The following is an 18,872-nucleotide window of genomic DNA, read 5'->3' as shown; positions in this document are numbered from 1 at the left end:
CCTCTAACTGATATGTTAAGTAGTTGTCACGCTTGCAAATGGTGTTCGTGTTGTGTCGTGCGTGTTCGTGTCTTGAAAGAAAACACGAGACGCGCTCAACGCTGTGTCTGACTTCGAAAATTCCCAAAACGAAAAGCTGCCCAAAAAAACAGAAACAAATTTCAATGCTGTGAATTTTTCTCGAAATTCGTATCCAACATGTTGGATCGAACCTGAGCCACCGGCAGAGCCACGAGCAGAGCACCACCGTATCGAGCGGCCACTAAGAGCCGTGGTGTTGCGCCTCCAACGACTCAAATGAGCTGCGTTCGCCGTTGAAGTCGCACGCGAATTTAAATTGCCAGTCGCTATATAAAAAGTACGTTACGAGAGAGTTATTTTTGCGCCATAGAAATTCAAAGTGAAAATCAAATTTAGCCAACAGCACGACGCGTGCATCTGTGTGTGTGAGTGAAATTGTGAAAATCGCAAATTAAAGCCCAACGCCTAAAAAAAAGTAAAAAAGCGAAGCGCATACCAAAGCCAAGTGCACTTGGATTAAAGCACAAGATCGAGACAAGATATATACACATAGATATATTTACTGGACATAATTTCACTTTTTATTGGATTAGCTGCACTCTGATTGGACCACAGTTGAACAGGTTTGTTGAGCAATTCCCCCCCCCCCCCCCCCCCCCCCGACTTCCCCCTCTTAATGCGTTTAAAACTGAAATCGAAACTGGGATTTATTTTTATGTGACACTCGTAAACATGTCCAAAGCTGTCGCCCATCTTGAAGCCATAGTTCAATCCATATATTCAAAATGATCTCTTAGCTTAGTTTCGTGCCCAAGGTAACCTCTTGGCATTTTGCTAGTCTCAATCGAAACACGTTGTGTGTATTTCTTATATTAGCCAAACATAACAAATACGCATTTGAATTTAAGTTAAATATTTTGCGAGAGTAGTTTAAGCGGTGCGACAAAATGTGTTAGGGAAAGATATTTATAAAAATAAAGTTAAATTTTGGTATCTTAAAACTTTTTTATTTTTATTTTGAGACAGATTCAACATTTATTTTTTATAGTGCAAATAATAGAGAAATAATGATTACATTTAAAAATGGATAATAATATATATATTTATTACTTTAGACAACTTCTTTTTAAATATTAAATAAATAGTTGATTTATCACAGAGAAGTTATCTTCGTTCGATTGAAAAAATACTTAACCTTACTTTTACTCAAATTTAACTTCTTAAAATTACAAAAATTGTTAGAATTCAACATTTTCTCTTTTTATTTTACCTAAATCATAATTATAGAAATTTAATTTCTATGATATGTAAAATTGTCTACAATTTTCAAACCTTTTATAAAAACTACATTCAAAGAATATTTTTTTCAAATTTCAAAAATATTCAAAATTTCAGAAAAATAAAATATATATATGTATATTCATATTTTTTTAAACGTAAATTTTTTTTTAATTTTTGGAATTATTAAATTTATTTTAATATTTCCAAATTTTATAAAATTATAAAAAAATTATTAATTATTTTATTTTATTTTATTAATTATAAATATATAATTATTTTTCGAAATGGAAGATATTTTTTGAAAGAAAAATTGTTTATTAAGAAATGTTAATTTAATTTAATTTAATTAATTGATAGATACTAAAAATTTCAGAAAATGTTTTCTTCAAATTTTATCTTCTTCATTCATTTATTTTTTTCTAAACCAAAAATTTTTTTTAAAGATAATTATTTGCAATATGTAGAATTGTTAATTTATTTTTTTTTTTTAATTTGGAGAAAGTATTTTTTGCTGTGCATAGATTTTACAAAAATTGTATATTTTTTCCAATTTAATCGATGCACAACAAAAATTTGCCGGGTGACATCATAATTGAAGAAAATAAACACAAATAGGCTTATTACCCAATAATAAAAAACAAACATTGTAAATGGGCGCAGCGCTGGGCAGCCAGTTGAGAGTCAAGAGAGCGATACGGGCAATTTCAACTGTGCCCCAAAAACAAAACAAAAAATAAAATAGAAATAAACTAAAAGCAAAACCCGACTTTAACTGCGCAAAAGCCCAGCAAAGCGCCGTTAGGCCGTGGAAGACTTGGAACTTGGAACATTTCGCAAGTGAGTGCACACGCAATAATAACTGTAGCAGAAAACTGTGCAAAAAATAAAAAAAAATAAAAAACTAACGAAAAGCGCCGAAAAATCAAGACATGAGTCAGCTTTGTAGAGCGCTCAAAACTGGCACAGCTTTAAAATACTCAAAGTCTTGCCTAAAGTCTGGGCTCTGAGACTTGGGTTTATGGACAGCTCAATGGCATTGCTGTCAATGTTTAGTCAATGGGCTCTGGAGATTCTGTCTGGGCAGCCCACACGCCCGCCCGACATGTGCCTGACCTCATTTCACCAATCGTTAAACTTTACACTCTACTAACTGTCACACGCTTTGGGCCAGGCCAAGCATATCAAGGCAGCTAATGTGACAGGGTCAAAACGCTAACAGTGCCCGCCGCATGCGCAGCCGCACTTGCCAACAAACAATATTTCAATGACAAACAACAACGCTAATAGCCAGGTTTTTGTTTGCGTTCTTTTTTTTCGGCCCGACTTGCTTTTTGGCCAGGGTGAAATCTTTTTGGCCGCCTCAAGTTCAAGCAAAGAGTTTGCCACTGCTTTCCTGTAAACGGCGTGAAATTTGCTTTGCTGCAAAAGCCAGCGAAAATATTGCAGGTGAACTAGTGCCAACTGTGGCCTGGTTTGAGAAAACCTTGCAATATCTAAAAAACACAAACTAACAAGAAAAAACTGTTGTCTTTGAAGTGCCACAGCTTAGATACCCTTGCAGAGATAAATGGATTTTGCAGCATAATGTAACTTGTTATTGATAAATTTGGTTAAGATATCTTAAAAAATATAAAAGATAATTTATCTCAGATTCTTCCTGTGCAAACTATATGATATGGTTATTTGATATCGATGGAATTTTCTTCGTTTATAAGTAGCGTAACATAAGTCTGTATTGCTGAATTTTGTTAGTATATGATTTTATTTATTTGCGATTCTTCGTAGGCGAACTATATAATATAATTTCTAATATTAATAGAATTTTGCGCATATATTAAAAGCATATGGATCAGCGTATTTTTCAAATTTCCTCAAAATATATTAATAACCAAAGTTTTTTATTCGTAAACTTTGTTTTAACTGATAATTTCCATGGCAGTTATATGGTATAGTGATCCGATGCGCTCGTTTATGATATATGTTATGCGGGAAAAGTTCTGTAAAGTTTCATGTTTTCAATGGATACCTCCAGAGTCAGTTAAACGATTTAGCAATCCATTCCGATCGACTCCTCTGCCAGCTATAGAAGGACGACTCCCATCCAACTTTTATTAGATTCAAAAACTGAAAGCTAGTTTTCACAAACTTTGCAGACTCAGCTGCTTATACTGATCAACCATATATAGACTTTAACAGATATCTGCAGCTATGCGTCACATAAATAATGACCAAATTTGCGTACCCTCTGCAAGGGCATAAAAATATGTAAAGAGCCAGCGAAATGTCCACTAAAAGTTTGGTGTGCAGTTTTTTTTCTCGCTGGTTCCGTGTTGAACTTTGTTGTTGGTCGCGCCGCTTAGTGAAAAAGTTGTTGTCACTGTTATTGTTGCTTATGTTGTTGTTGTTATTGTTGTTGTAGTTGTTGCTGTTGTGGCGTATTTGCGGCATTTTAATGTACCAAACACTTTTCACCCGAGTAAGAAAAACCCAAAGCCAAACAAACAAAAGACTTAGTCAACGAACTCCATTTGATATTTGCCGTCTCTTGGATTTTTATTAGCCGATCAGCTGTTGGCCAGCTGCTTATAATTGGTGAAAATTCAACCTGGTGCGATTAAAGCTGGGCGACGACGTCGTTTTCAATGGACCGGAAAACGTACAAAAACAAGTAAAGAAGAAAAAAAAAAGTGAATTTCCACAGTGCTGGCAAAAAAATTGTGTACGCTGGCGGCAATTGTTGCTGCTGCTGCTGCCGCTGCTGCTTGGCAAAGTGAAAGCGCGGCAACGTCAGATTAATCACACGCCTTCAATGGTAGCAACAACAACAACAACAGCAACAACGCTAACAACAGCAACAGCTGCCAAATGTTATGAGAAGAGTCGAAAATGTGCAGACAATGGCTGCAGCCCGTGACCCGGACTGCACTCGTAACCTATCGCTGCATGCTTCCGCCTAGCCTATTGCGCAAGCGGCGAGCATCTAAATTATGCAGCTCAAATGTATATTAATCTTGAATTCTTTAACCACAAACAAAATAAAAAAGTTATGTGCTTATATATGAACAAAAAGTGAGCATTGACTAGTGAAAGTATTTGTATGCATATTTGTTTTTTCAATATTAATTTGAATTTCTCATTTCTCATGCCCGGTTTCGGTCTCATAAGCGCAGCGCCAGCGTGTGACGTCAAACGTGACAAAGCCTCGCGCTGGCCACACAACATTACGCACACACAAACACACACCCATACACACACCCGTACTCATTGTGAACTCTCTTTTGCAGCTGCTGCCACAAAACAGGAAATCTGCTTTGTTTTTAATTTTTTTTTGGCTTTTTGGCAACTTTTTTGAATGCCTGCGCCTCAACATGGCACCGCATTGTGAACAACGCTGGCTGAAACTCTTCTCGGGCTGCCTGCTGCCACTGCTGCTGTTGCTGCTCGTGCTGCAAGCTGCGGACGCCAAGCGCTCAAATGGTAAGTAGAACGCCAATATGGGCGTGGCCAGGATAAGGGCCTGCCACACGCATCAGCTGCAGAGTCAATGACTTCTTGCAGTTGTTATATTTTCTTTTATTTGTACAGGGTATCATTATTTTGTCACAAAATGTGTAACGCTCTCAAAAGCTTTTTCGGAACTTTAGAAAATATTTTGTGAAAAATTTTTAACTTCAAAATTCGCTAAAAAATTAAATTTTATTAAAGAACTTTAATTGTTTATTAATATAAAACATATTTTAAAAAAATAATAACATTTCAAAATATATAATTTTATGATAATTTTCGAACTTAAAAAATCGCAATAAAATACAATTTTTTTAATTATTAGAAATTGTTATTATTCTAGCTGAAATATTTATTAAAATTATTTTATTTTATAGCGTTCTGCGAAAACTTAGCTTAGAAATGTTTGGAGTTCAGAAGGAGCCATCTCCGATCCCATAAAAATATACATAATATATATATGTATATATATATATATTTTGTTCTTAATCAGTCTGTCGATAAAAAGCATATCTGTTTATCTTAATTTTAAAGCTATCTTGAAGCCAATCTTCACAGAGATATACTACAAGAAAGTTCCCACAGGAACCAACGTCTGGACATTGATGTGTGGCTGAGTATAGAAATATGTCTGCTAGGGTATTTAATCGGCGGCCACCCAGAGGCCAATGTTCCTTTTTTGTATCATGTCTTTTTTATATTTTTGTTCTTGGCTTGTTTTGGGCCAGTCAATGAACCCCGGCGTTGTATGTGGAGCAAGTTAGTTGCCGCTCGCTCGTTAAAAGCCAATTGCAATTGCAAAATGCATGCGGCAATTAGCGTGTTGGTTAGTTCGTGTAGAACCCAGGCGCTAAATATATAGCACGGCATCATTAAAAAGCGCTTAGCCGGGCCAAAAGACTCACAGCACGAACTTGAAATAGCCCAAAAAGCCGTTACACACACACACACGCACGCACAGAGAGCAGAAACTATGACTGTGTCGCACAGTGTGTCAGTCGGTCATGTGGGCTACGATGCCTGTGTGTCCATAGTACGCCGTTCGACCCCCGAGGGGGGATCTGTTGTTGTCTATGCGGCTTTTGTTTTCGTTTTCGTTACGCTTTGAACGAAAGACTTAAGCGACAAACTTGATTTCGCTCTACAGCAAAGTAGAATAAATTGTTGCTGCTGCCATTATTATTTTCATTTAATTGGTTTTTGTTTTCATTCATGAAGCGAAAACTAAATTCCGACGCGAGACATTCGATCGAAATACCTAACCAAATCGTTGCCCAGCTTAATCAACACGAGGCGCTGCCAAAAAAAAAAAAAAATTAAAAAAAAAATACAGAAACTTTCATTTAATTTCGGGTGAAAAGAGCTAAAAATCAAGCAAAAAACACAAGCACATGGTAAAAATTCAGCAATTAACATAGCAGTGAAAATGCCAGCCGGATGTTTATATGACAATTAAACAACGTGCTTACATGATATCTAGAGAGCTGATAGGCAGAGGATTAGCTCTATAGGAAGAAAGCCAAAAAGCCGATAATCAAATAAAAGGGTATTCATAGCCTTATCAATACATCATTAGCTAAATTCATTATGTCTACGATATTCATCCGCTTTGCTGGGACCGATCGGATGAAAATTAAGCCTTTCATCCTTTGTATTCTATCGAGTAGGCGTGGATTTCTCGAAAAATGTGAAACATTCTCAAATACATTTTACCAAGATTTTTGAAAATGAGCTTAGGGCCAACCGAATGATAAGCAAAAAAGTTTCTTAGAAAGATTTCATCAAAAATTTGCCACAATTGCGAATGGAGTTTTTACTTACTTCACAAAGGTAACTAAAATTTCAGCTACGTAACTCCTATGATTTTTTATCAGTAATTCAGGAACAATAATAGGAATATGATAATAAAAAGTAAGCTAAACCTATTATACGTTGCTATAGAAAGATAAGAATTTAGAATCTCATAAAATAACAGGCATTTATTAAATTTTAAATAAGTATTTGGCGGGCAAGTTAATAAAATATTATATTCACTTTTCTGGCTAGGCTTATCTTAGAGGCCTTTAAGAGGTTAGAAATTATCTCATCAAAGTAGCTCTTTCTTTACAGAATTATCTCATGAATTTAATACAGTATTAATATACTCATTTAGATAATAATAGGGTATTATAAGCTTTGTATTACAGCCTTGAACAAGCCTGTATGTTGGGTTATAGAGATTGTAGATTGGGTGACATTAATTAGTCTATACCTATAGCTCGCTCGGCTCACTATGATGCCTGGAATATAAGCATCCTAAAAGTGTCTCATTGTATTCGTTGGCGCTGAGCTTGATCTGAAGCTGAAGAAAAGCTTTCTTCATTGTGACAGTTGCTCTGTAGTTGACTTGAGATCTACAAATGGAACAGCACGGCTAAGACAAACTTTAACGTTAAGTTCCACTCATGGAGCATTTCTTTATGCCATAGATCAAAATTTGATCGAATAAGCTTCCCTTTATGCCTTTGTTTTTTTACCGAGAACTTTCAAAGCGCTGATTGGGCAGGCAGCTATATATGGCTCTGGCAGATGCCCTGGCCCGCAAGGGCCATCGATTGGTCACAGCTTATGCCAACTATTAGTTCAATTGCGATTGCATCGCTGAATGCATGGCGAATGCATGGTGAATGCATTACGTGGGCTGTCCAAATGCAATGACCGAAACTCAGTAAGCGCGTCGTCGACTTTTACGAAATCCCAAAAGGCAACGTTGCGTGCAGGAAACAGCGGTGGAGGAGGGAAGAGTTGATTAGTTAAGAGTTAAGAGCTGTGTGATGTGCCACAATTACATAAGCATCGAACGGGCATTAGACAATGACTATGCCTTATGTAGAATGCTCAAAGCGAAGCATCCGCTGGCTGGCGTTAATGGTTCAGGCCATTTCGGTAAATTGCGCATACGCCGCTTTGGCCAAGAGACGCACACACGCGCGCTCGCCATGCGCATACAAAGCACTCAATGTTGGCCCTGAGACAACTGACAACGATTTAAACAACGACAGCAACAACAAGCTACAATTTAAGTAGCCAAATGACGCAGGCAGCTGCCATTTATAAAAAAATTTTTATTTCAATTTGTTGCTGTTGCTCGCGTTTGTTGAAATACCCTGTGCCAATTAAAAATTAATGTAACAGGCATGAATCATCCCTTATATACTATGTATATATATATATATATATTCATAATCTAGTCTTGCCTATTGGTATGGAAACGTTGTACTTATGGACTAAAGAACTAAAAGGTATCAAACCCGTATACCATATTTATTATAAAAAATATGAATAACCTCCCAACTTCCACTAAATCGATAGATATCGATTTTTAGCCCTAGTTAGGGACACCATTTTGGCATACAGATTGCATGGCGTTTCGCATACGCAGAAAAAGCTTACTTAATTTTTTTTCTCATCTTCATTTCATTCGATTTTCAGCATCGATTTTTCTTTACTCGGATATTTAAACATTTAGAACACAAAATTGGGCATATAAATAAATTTATGCAAATTAAATGTATATGCTCTTTCATTATATCCACACGTTTGCTTCGATTTATTGAGCAATTCTCGAGGATTTTATGATCTAATTCATCAAACCAAATTCGGCATGAAAATAATCGATTTGTTGAGCATACTTCGAAGATTTGGGGAGCTTGAGTCATCATCTTAGGCAAGTAGATCATCGTATACTCTATCTAGACGAAATGTATTAAAAGTGCTTGACACCGATAAATATTGATATTCAGCTACGTTTGATTAAACATATCCCGAAGGCTCTAAGAGCTACAAACACCAACTTTTGAATGTAGATCTGGTATAGTATAGGTAAACGAAGCCTATTTCTCTTGGATAATCAGGACCACTACGCCGACAATCATAAAATCAAGAGGAACCTTGATTATTACTAAAGCATGAACTATTCAAAGTGTGGGCCTCAGGTTAGAAACAGCTGTTGTGTAAAATGTGTTTGTGTATGTAATATTTGAATAGGTGTGAATGAATGTTAGGGTATCTCCTAGTTGGTCACATACGACTAGAGCACTCTCACTAGCTTATGGCTGTTGTTATTTCAGTCAATATGATCGCATCACGTTCGCAAAAAGTGAAACTGACGTCGCGGCTGGGTTTTTTTTTGCTGCAGTTGAATAACACGAAAGTGTGCCAAACGCCTCCACTGACTCACACTCCCCCGACCTCTGTTTCTCCACACTTGCAGCCAATTTAACTGCCTGTCAGCATTTGCGACGCGCGGAAACGAGACGCGCCAAGGCGCTGCAGCCCGTTGGAGCCGGAGCCGGATCCGGAGGAGTCGCAACTGTGCGCATACCGCGCTGCCGGAAGAGCGGTGAATTCGAGAACATACAGTGCGCTAATGAACGGGCTGGCAAGGATTGCTGGTGCATCGATGAGTACGGCGTGGAGCTGCCGGGCAGCCGGAATGCAACACGTGCGGGCGTGCAGTGCCGTGAGCCGGCACATTGTGCGGCCTCCGCCTGTCGCATGTTCTGCCCGTCGGGCTTTGCGCGCGATGCCCAAACGGGCTGCTCGGTGTGCCGCTGCCGTGATCCCTGCGATGGCCTGGAGTGCCCACATGGACAGACATGCCAGCTACAGGAGGTGCAGTGCATCACGGAGCCCTGCCCGCCGCTGCCCACTTGCAAGAAGGCGCGCTCGCTGGCCAACTACTGTCCCGCCGGCCTGCCGCTTGCCATTGAGGATAGCGTGCGGCCATTTTTGTGCGGCCTGGATGCCGGCAAGCCGCAGTGCCCGCCGCTCTACCAGTGCATGGTGGAGTCGGGCAACGACTATGGTGTTTGCTGTCCCAGCGCCTTGACCTTTCAAAAGCCGGGCGTGTGTCCGGCGCCCGAGCAGTCGGTCTATACGGAACGCACCGGTTACATGTGCGGCGCACCCTGCAGCCACGATCTGGAGTGCCGCAACCAAGAGAAGTGCTGCTTCACCAAGGGCTGCCAATTCAATTGTCAGCAGCCGCACAATATGACCGGCTGCCATCAGGCCAAGGCCCTGGCCGATGTGCTGGCCCTGAACGAGCGCGAGGGACGCGGTTATGTGCCCGAATGCAACGGGCCCGGCGGCCAATACTCGCCCAGGCAGTGCAGCCGCAACGGGCTCGTCTGCTGGTGCGTGGATCCGCGCACCGGGCACAAGATCAAGGAGTCCATGGGTGCGGCCAATAGCGTCAACTGTGAGGGTTGGGAGAACATGATCAGTCGCTCCTATGCGCGCAGCTTCCAGATGGAGCAATGCGACACAAACATCTGCGCCGCCGTCTGCGAATATGGATTCAAGGTAAGATTGAATGAAGCAACTACCAGAGCAGACCAGATTTTGATAGTTATCCGTATTTTACAGAACGACCACAATGGGTGTCCCACCTGCGAGTGCTCTGAGCCCTGTGAGGGCTTCAAGTGTGCCCTGGGCTCACACTGTGAGGTGGCCACGGATCCATTGTGCGAATCGGGCTCCACTCTGTGTGCCTCTTGGCCCGTTTGCAAGCCGGATCTAGCCTATTCCAATCCCTGTGACATAGGCACACCGCTCTCGGACACGGTCAGCGGTGAGGTCATGTATTGCTTTGAGGAGCGACAGGCGCGCAGCTTTCAGCCAACTGCCTTCTTCGAGCCTGAGGCAGAGTCCAAGCAGGGCCGCTCCATGAGCAACCGCATCATGTGCCCCGAGCAGTACAAGTGCACCAAGCTGCACCGCGAGGCAGAGAGCGTCTGCTGCCCACTGCCTGAACAGACCACAGCTACCGAAGATGAGCAAACGACGAGGCAGCAAACCAGTAAGTCCCAATTGGAATAAATAGTTTCTTAATTATGATCAATCAGTCCGTTGAGCTATCAGTCAAGCAATCAGTCTGTCCGTCAATCAGTCAGTCAAGCAATCAGCCCGTCAAACAATCAGTCAGTCAAGGATTCCGGAAATCAGACAACAATGAGTTAGACAATCAGCCAGTCAATCAACAGGTCAGTCGCCTGTCTGTCAAGCAGTCAGTCAATCAGAGAATCAATCGGTCAGTCAGTTATCTAATCAGTAGGTCAATCGATGAGTCAGGCAAGAGAGAGAGACAGTCAATAAGTCAGTCACTTTGTAAGTCAGTGCATTTTTTATTCAATCAGTCAGCCAGTCCGTCTGTCAGTCAGTCGATCAATCTGTCCATCAATCAGTCAGTTAATCAGTCAGAGAGTCAAACAGTCAGTCAATTTAGCTTCCCATCTGTCTATTTGTCGACAATCAATCAGTCTGTCAATCCATCAGTCAGTCAGCTGGCCCGACAATCATTCTGCGAGTCAATCAATTTACTGTATGTTTTTTGATTTCTATTATTTCTCATGCAGTGTGCGAATATCTGCGCGATTTCTCGGAGCGAATGGAAGGCACCGAGGCGGGCATGCAGCTGGCAATGTCGGCGCCACGCTGCACGGACGAGGGTGACTATGCGGGCCGGCAGTGTGAGCTGCGCAAGATAAGCGTAACTCGGGCCGAACAGCGCCAAATTCTGGAGGAGAATACCATAAGGCGCATGCGCATGCTGCTGGCCGGTGCAGCTGCTGCAGGTGCGAAACGCAGTCGACGCAATGCGGAACGGCTGAAACTCTACCGTGTGAACGACAGCGCGCTGAAGGTGCATGTCGCGGGCGCTGTGGAGCCGGCGCAGGCAATGGGCCGGAGCGCCAAGGTGATCGATATGGGCGCCGAACGGCAGCAGCAACAGCTATTCGGCACGGACATTAAGAAGGTGGCGCCGGCGCCGAAGCGACCCAGTGCCGAGGACGAACTGGTTGAGATGGAGGTGGAGCAATGCTGGTGCGTGGACAGCTTTGGCACGGAGATACCCAAATCGCGTGGCTACAATGTCAGCGACGAGAGCTGCCAGCAGCTGCGCGTGGAACTGGACTGCCTGGATCTGACCTGTCGCATGGGCTGCGAATATGGCTTTGCCCTGGATCCGGACACCCGCTGCCCGGCCTGCCAGTGCCGTGATCCCTGCGAGGGTGTCAGCTGCGGAGAGGGCAAGGAGTGCCGCATTGTGGATGTCAGTTGCGAGGGCGAGTACTGCCCGCCAGTGCCCGCGTGTTTGCCACGCAAGCCCGGCCAGTGCCCCTTTCTGGTGCCACCGGGGCCGACGGATAATCTGGATGCGAACATCTGCGCCTACGAGTGCCGCACGGATGCCCACTGTGAGGGCACACGTCGCTGCTGCTCGAATGGCTGCGGCACGCAGTGCGTGGAGCCACAGCTGAAGACCGCCTGCCAGCATCTGCAGGCCATACAGCTGCATCAGAGCTCCGAGCTGGGCATACCCGCACGCCAGATGACGGTGGCCCAATGTGATTCGATTACGGGCAAATGGGAGCAGGTGCAGTGCTCATCCGATGGCTATTGCTGGTGTGTAAATGCACAGGGTGAACAGCTGCCGGGCACCAGAGTCAAGACGCCGGAGACGCCCATTTGCCGCGCCAACTCCAGCTACGCCTGCAGTCCGATGAAGTGCGCCAACAGCTGCGAGAGCGGCTACCAAGTGGATGCCCATGGTTGTCCCAGCTGCGAGTGCCGCAATTATTGCGCCGAGGTGAGCTGTGCCAGCGACGAGGAGTGCCAGCTAATCAGCGTGGAGTGCGTGGACACGCCCTGCCCTAAGATGCCCATCTGTGTGCCGCGACGCGCCTCCGTCTGTGCCGAGGGAAAGCCCCTGCAGCAGGGCGAACTGGATGTCAGCTGTGGCCCGCACAGCGAGCAGGAAAGCTGCCCGACCACGCACACCTGCCAGCTGAATCCGGTCAGCAATCGTGGCGTATGCTGCTCCAAGACGCGCGATGTCTGCTTCGAGTCCATGGATCCCCTGTGCCTGGCCAGCAACCAGAGCGTGCGCAATGCCACACGCTATCGCTTCAGTCCCAAGGCCAACAAATGCGTGCCTCTGACCATAGATGCAACGTCAACGGCCTGCCAGACCAAGAATCTGTTCCACAACGAGCTGGCCTGCAATTCCGTGTGTCCAGGTGAGTGCAGCATACACTTTTTTGTTTGTTGACTAAGCTTATACCCCACCTTTTCCTTGCCCTACCACGCAGTGCTCACCCAGTGCGAACGGCTGAAACTGAAGAACAGCCTGGCTGCGCAGCGCAGCGGCCACTCCTCCGTCTGGTTCCAGCCACGCTGTGATCCCATCACCGGCCACTGGATGCCCGTGCAGTGTCTGGGCAAGCAGCCGGCGCTGCCAGCACACCACACCGAGATTGTGAGTCGCGCCTTTGCCAGCAGCAGCAGCATCAGCAGCTCGGAGCAGACGCCGCCCAGCCCGTATGGCGTCTGCTGGTGTGCGGATCGCAAGGGAGCACCACTCAAGGGCACACTAACGCGCGATATTGAGCCCACCTGCAACAGTCGACAGGCGCGCAATCGCAAGAATCTGGAACTGGGTGATCCGTTGATGGAGCAGCTGATAGCGCAGCTGACGCAGCTGAACGACGTGGACAGCTTGGGCTTGGATCTAGATGAAGTGGAGGCCAAGCTGGCTCAGCCCATTACAGCAATACCCGCTGAAAGCGTCAGCGAGCGCGTCATGGAGCTGACCAATTCGCTGCTGGACTCCCAGCTCTCCGTGGAGGTCGCGCCCATGCAGCTGAATACGACACGCTGTCGCGCTCTCGCCGCCACCGCCACATTTAACGTTAGCTGCGACGAGGCGGGCGCCTTTCGTCCGCTCCAATGCAATGGACGCAGCTGCTGGTGCGTCGATGCCGCCGGCAATCAGCTGCAGGCATCACATGTCTTCGGCCAGGGCGACAAACGCTGCGATCCGGTGCCCATCGAGGCGGTCTCCATTGAGCTGCACATGACCAACACCAGCGGCGGCGGCGACGGCAGTGTGCGCAATGTCTACGATTCCATACGGCGTGAGCTGCAGCAGCTGCTCGGCTCCGTTGTCGAGAACCTGCGCGTCCAGGAGAACTTTGACGGGTCGGTCATTGTGCGCTTCGAGCTACACAACGAGGCCAAGGTGGACATGGCCTTTGGCATTGAGACGGCCATACAGGCCGGCGGCTTTCATCTGGTTGGCGGTCGATTCCGTCCGGATTTGACGCGGTCGCATTTCATCTATCGTACCGCTGTGCCTTCCGTGGCGCAGGCACGAGCCACCGCACCCGATGAATCCGTGCAGCTGGCCATGTTCGTAATGGCTAGTTGCTCGGCGTTCCTCGTCAGCGTCTTTGTCGTCTATGTGATGCTCAAGCGGGGCTGGCACAAGACGGGCGCACTACACAAAAATGCCTACGACTATCCGAAGGGCGTGGCCGGCAGCTGTGAGAAGCCGCTGGACTTTTCGCTGCCCATTTTCGTGCTGGACGACACGCAGCCGGAGAGTATTAAGGCCGCCAAGGCGTAGTTGTGTTTAGTTTAGTGAAATCAATTTGTAAATAAATTTTTTGGCTAGACGCCGCTTGGCGCCGCCTCGAGTGGTGCATGCCCCACATCCGGAAAATGCTGAGAGATGGCGGGGCACTTATCATATATGTATGTACTTTCTAGACGCATTAAACGACTAATTTATGAATAAAGCTTTAAAAACGAACTAACTGGTTTTCACCCGTTCTACGAATATTGAAGTGAATTGTGCGAAAATATTTATTTGCATTTTTGAATTACTTCGCGATTTATTGTCCGATCTAAACGAAATTTTCAAAGCATAAATATACAAATGTTTCTAAATACCAAAGCCTAAGAATATATTTTCAAAAATAAGTGGAAACTTGTTGAAATTTTCTAGATACTTATGTATACTACACGAGTCTCCAAACAAAATTTGGTGTCTTTAGCTCATATATGTAGGTTCTGAAATATGGTCAAAAACGAATATGGCCAAACCGATTTTTATCGATTTCGTGATTAATCGGGAGTGTTATCGATGATTTGAAATAAGGTAGATCTAATCGTGCCCTTGAAGAACCTGCGTTCAAAATTCCCAGTCTTTAACATCTGTAGTTTCCGAGATCGGTACGAATAGACAGACAAATATCTGATAAAGAATTTATATACTTTACAAAGTCGAAACGAGGCTTCCTTTTGCCTAAGCAAAAAGATTAAAAAATCCGGTTGCTTGGGCCTAGAGCTCGCCTACAAATCGTAGATATCGGTTTCTGCCTATTCCGCTTATATTCCGCCAAAGAAGGTGGGTTCATTTTTAACGATGAAACCTGTCTTAAATGATAAAAACTCTAGAATTTTATCTGAAAGCAGTCATAAACACCATCAAGTTTATTGCAATAGTATTCCGGCCATTTTCCAAGCTTCAGTCAAATCAATCGATCTTCCAATTAAACTCTAAACTATATGTATTCCTAATTCATCATTGTCTGAGGGAATAAAGATCACACTTGTCAGCAAACAATTTGATTTTAATATTTAATAATACGTTTACATACACCATTATGATGTGTTTCGATCGGTTGCGATCTGATTTGTAATCATTATAAATATGCATGCATTAATAACATTCATAAATTTTGGCTTCACTCTATCAATAAATCAATACAACATTTTATCAATGTTCTGTGTGTGTAAACTATATAGATATCTGTATTCGTATTGTATATATATATATATATATTTGTATAGTAGGCTATATGCTAAAACGGCGCTGGATCTTAAAGAGCAGACACCAAACGAACCGCTTAATATCTCAAAAAGAAACAATTTAAATGAAATCAAAAAATGATATACATATATAAGTATTTGTATGTAAGTTCTTTAGTGTATTTCCGAGAGACTTTCAGTAGAAAAAAATGCAATACTCATAGTTACAATTGGAAAAGGTTTTTCATTCTTTTTTGGCTTAGAAAATGCCATTGCTTATATGTACGTGTGAATGTTTGTTCAAGTTCGTATAGTTAAGATTTTGGCAAAGTATAATGAATGTATGTATTTTTAATCTATTGTTATTTGGACTATTTTGTACTTAATAACTAGCTACATGCAAGTCAAACATTAATATCTTTAAAATTTCGTGTTGTTTTTCTTTAGGTTTAAGAAGCATGCTTTTGAGAAAATGGCTAAATATCATAATTGTATACATATGTGTGCGTGCTAGATATAAGTATATAACTGAAATACAGTAAAAGCTCGCTTGAACGAAAAATAAATAAGTTTATTGTACAAATTGTATACGCATGCCTTTGTTTTTAATGATAATGAAATTACTTTAAATTATAATTTTTAAAACTTTTCCATTTTGGTTACCAGATTTCTAGCTGCCTTTTTCAATTTCTAAGACAAATTTTGGTGAAATTTGTATTGTAAAAGTTGCTTGTCCTCTTCAAGAAACGTTTTGGCACAAGAAAAATAAATAAAAAGAAAAGGTAAAAACTGGAACCAAAAAATTTGATTGGCCCAAGAAAATCTATGCCTCAAGGCAGTTCGTTAGCAGAGCTTTCACTGTATAACTATATATATATGTGTGTGTGTGATTTGTGTGTTGTACAAATGCATCCAAATGGAAGAGCGATGCGTTAAAAAAATATTTTTGGTTACTTGTTTAGTGGTTATAAATAAAATGTTCACGCAGAAATCTTACAACAAATGTGTTAGCCAATTGACCAAATGGCCCAAATGTGCGCAGACAAATGATAAAAAATTAAATGAAGAGAGCGAGCAGCAGCTGGCTAAATGGACAGCTCAATTGAATGCATCTACTTGGCAGCACCTGCTCCTCCCGCATTGTTATTGTTGTTGTTGTTGCGGGCATTTCGCTGCGCATTATTTAAACCTCCAAAGGGTATGGACGCGCGCTGATCCTCCATGCGACCGCTCTGCACTTTCATAATGAGCGAAAAGAAATCCTCATCCGGCACCGTGGTGCCGCGTGGTCCGGACTGTGCACGTGCGCCTGCGGCAGCCGCTGCAGCTGCGGGCGGCTGCATTTGTGGCGCCTCCGCATCCATGGTGACATGTGCGCGCGGCAACTCGGAGCGTTGCTCTTCCAGACGCGAGCCCTGGCAACGCATCAGCATGTCCAGAAATGCATCGTCCGGCTGTTGTGTGGTTGTGGCGCTGCGTGACAACGGCGCATGACCTATGGCCGGCTGCACGCCAGACGAGGGCGACTTCAGACCTGGCAAGTTGGTGGGATCCACAAACAGCGAGTTCTGTTGCACCAGCGGCTTGCGAGTGGCGCCTGTGGCAGCAGCAGCGACGGCGCCCGCGCTGTTTATTTTAATGGAGCAGCGCTGATCGTCCATGCGCTTGGACTGTGAACGTGAGAGCATCTCGAAGAAATCGTCCTCTTTGGCTTTTGTGTGTGCGGCACTGGCCGCCTTGTGCTTCTCTTCCTGCAAACGTTTACCATCTGGCGTAATTTTGATAAGGTCCAACTGTTCCATGCTCTGGCGACGCACGCGCACCTAAAACAAAAAACAAGCAGCAAATAATACAGGAGTCTTGAGAGTTTGAGGCACGTTTATTCACCATGCGTCCCTGGGAGCTCTCTGAGCCGTCCGATTGATGCCCGCTGGCCGAGTGCTCCGAAGCGCTTGAGCGCTCCTCATCCTGTGTGGGGGTATGGTCCGCCTCCGGCAGGCCCAGCAGCTTGCGTAAATCTGAAATGTTAACGCGTGCCGTGCTCTCACCCACCGGATCGCGCAGCTCCTTGGCCAGCTGCAGATGCGATTCGGCAAATTGTAGTGCTTTTTCGTTGTTGCCCATGGCCGAGTGGGCATTGCCCAGAGACCAGCAGGCGCGCGCCTCACCAATCCGATCGCCCAGCTCCTGTGCAATGGCCAAATGTCGATGATGGTACTCAATGGCCGTGGTGAACTCATGGAGCAGCGTGTAAGTATTGCCCAAACTATAGCAAGACTGGGCCTCCACCTCGCGCTCGCCCAGCTCCATGGCCAGCGCTAGCGTGCGCTTATAATGCTCAGCCGCATCTTCAAACTGGCCCAGAAAGATGTGCGAGTTGCCCAAATTGCTGTTGGCACGACGTTCCGCGGCGCGATCCCCGAACTCGCGTGCAATACGCAGGCGCTCTTGATGGTGCTCAATGGCTGCCTGCAAGTATGGAGAGCATGAGCGCTTGAGATGGATAGAAATCCAAGTCAACTTACCTGAAAGTCACCCAGCAGGTAGTAGGTGTTGCCTAGATTACCGCAGGCGCGTCCCTGAGCACCACGATCGCCCAGATCCCGCATAAGCTGAAGATTCTCCTGATAGAATTCAACGGCTTTGGCCAGCGCTTCCTTGACATCTTCACCGAACTTTCCCGGATTACGCTGGCCCAGATGCTTGCCCTTGGCATGATAGACATTGCCCAGATTGTAGAGTGCCCGACCCTCGGACAGGCGATCGCCCAACTGACGAGCAAGCGTCAGATGACGCTCACAGCAAATTGCCGCCTCGTCGAAGCGACCCATCACTTTAAGTGTATTGCCCAGATTGCCAGAGGATTTGGCCTCACCCAGCTTGTCGTTCATGGATTTGGCCAGCGTCAGATCGTGCTTGTGGTACTGCATGGCCTTGGCATAGTCACCCAAATAGAAATAGGCATTGCCTAGCTGCGAATAGATGGCGGATAGAGTGCGCAGATCGTCGGTGCCCGCCTGTATCGCTGCCTGGAAGAAGGCAACGCCCGCCCGACAATCACCCGCCTTGCACAGACGTTCGCCCTCCAAAGCCAACTCCAGGCACATGCTGGAACTGCCATCTGAGCCGTGATGCGAATTGGAATCGGGACCACCACCAATGCCCATTGTGGACACATTTTCTGCTGAGGCCGAGAGCGAGGACATGGCTTTGTTTTTCTTTAGCTTGGCTTAGCTTTACGTAAAAACCGTTTACTGGTGGCCAAAACGCACGCTAGACTTGACTGCGACGCACGCAGAGAGTTTTTGGCTCTATCTTTGCTGCTTTGCTGTTAATTACTTTAATAATTCACTTTTTTTACCGTTTTGCAAATCAATTGGGTTTCGTTAATTTCATTCTGATTCACTTTGCCAGTCGATTAATTGTAA

General features: G+C 44.4%; 2 protein-coding genes across 2 annotated transcripts; one reads left to right on the top strand and one right to left on the bottom strand.

Annotated features, from left to right (window-relative positions):
- Window positions 1-253: 253 nt before the first annotated feature.
- LOC135438593 (uncharacterized) lies at window positions 254-14,443 on the top strand. Its single transcript, XM_064696961.1, has 6 exons — window positions 254-644; window positions 4,587-4,779; window positions 9,059-10,152; window positions 10,216-10,648; window positions 11,205-12,869; window positions 12,942-14,443. Exons 2-6 carry the CDS (start codon window positions 4,671-4,673, stop codon window positions 14,255-14,257), a joined length of 4,617 nt encoding a protein of 1,538 aa, XP_064553031.1. The 5' UTR covers window positions 254-644; window positions 4,587-4,670; the 3' UTR covers window positions 14,258-14,443.
- Window positions 14,444-16,013: 1,570 nt separating this feature from the next.
- On the bottom strand, window positions 16,014-18,868 carry pins (G-protein-signaling modulator pins). The gene is made up of 3 exons (XM_064696742.1): window positions 17,970-18,868; window positions 17,332-17,913; window positions 16,014-17,267 (listed from the first exon to the last, which is right to left on the bottom strand). Exons 1-3 carry the CDS (start codon window positions 18,648-18,650, stop codon window positions 16,557-16,559), a joined length of 1,974 nt encoding a protein of 657 aa, XP_064552812.1. The 5' UTR covers window positions 18,651-18,868; the 3' UTR covers window positions 16,014-16,556.
- Between the last annotated feature and the right edge of the window lie 4 nt (window positions 18,869-18,872).

This window comes from Drosophila montana, unplaced genomic scaffold, assembly GCF_035044405.1.
Source record: "Drosophila montana isolate Dmon_TW-CO22-7 unplaced genomic scaffold, ASM3504440v1 contig_3848_1, whole genome shotgun sequence".
NCBI lineage: Eukaryota > Metazoa > Arthropoda > Insecta > Diptera > Drosophilidae > Drosophila > Drosophila montana.
This window is presented reverse-complemented; position numbering and strand designations above follow the sequence as displayed.

What these genes read in the sequence shown, in the direction of transcription:
- pins (XM_064696742.1), bottom strand. Translation starts at nt 18,650, where the DNA reads ATGTCCTCGCTCTCGGCCTCAGCAGAAAATGTGTCCACAATGGGCATT. An exon ending in ACCTGCTGGGTGACTTTCAG is followed by an intron (nt 17,914 to 17,969) that starts GTAAGTTGACTT and finishes CCATACTTGCAG; the next exon opens with GCAGCCATTGAGCACCATCA. An exon ending in AGAGCTCCCAGGGACGCATG is followed by an intron (nt 17,268 to 17,331) that starts GTGAATAAACGT and finishes TTTTTGTTTTAG; the next exon opens with GTGCGCGTGCGTCGCCAGAG.
- LOC135438593 (XM_064696961.1), top strand. Translation starts at nt 4,671, where the DNA reads ATGGCACCGCATTGTGAACAACGCTGGCTGAAACTCTTCTCGGGCTGC. An exon ending in TCTGCGAATATGGATTCAAG is followed by an intron (nt 10,153 to 10,215) that starts GTAAGATTGAAT and finishes CGTATTTTACAG; the next exon opens with AACGACCACAATGGGTGTCC. An exon ending in CTGCAATTCCGTGTGTCCAG is followed by an intron (nt 12,870 to 12,941) that starts GTGAGTGCAGCA and finishes CCTACCACGCAG; the next exon opens with TGCTCACCCAGTGCGAACGG.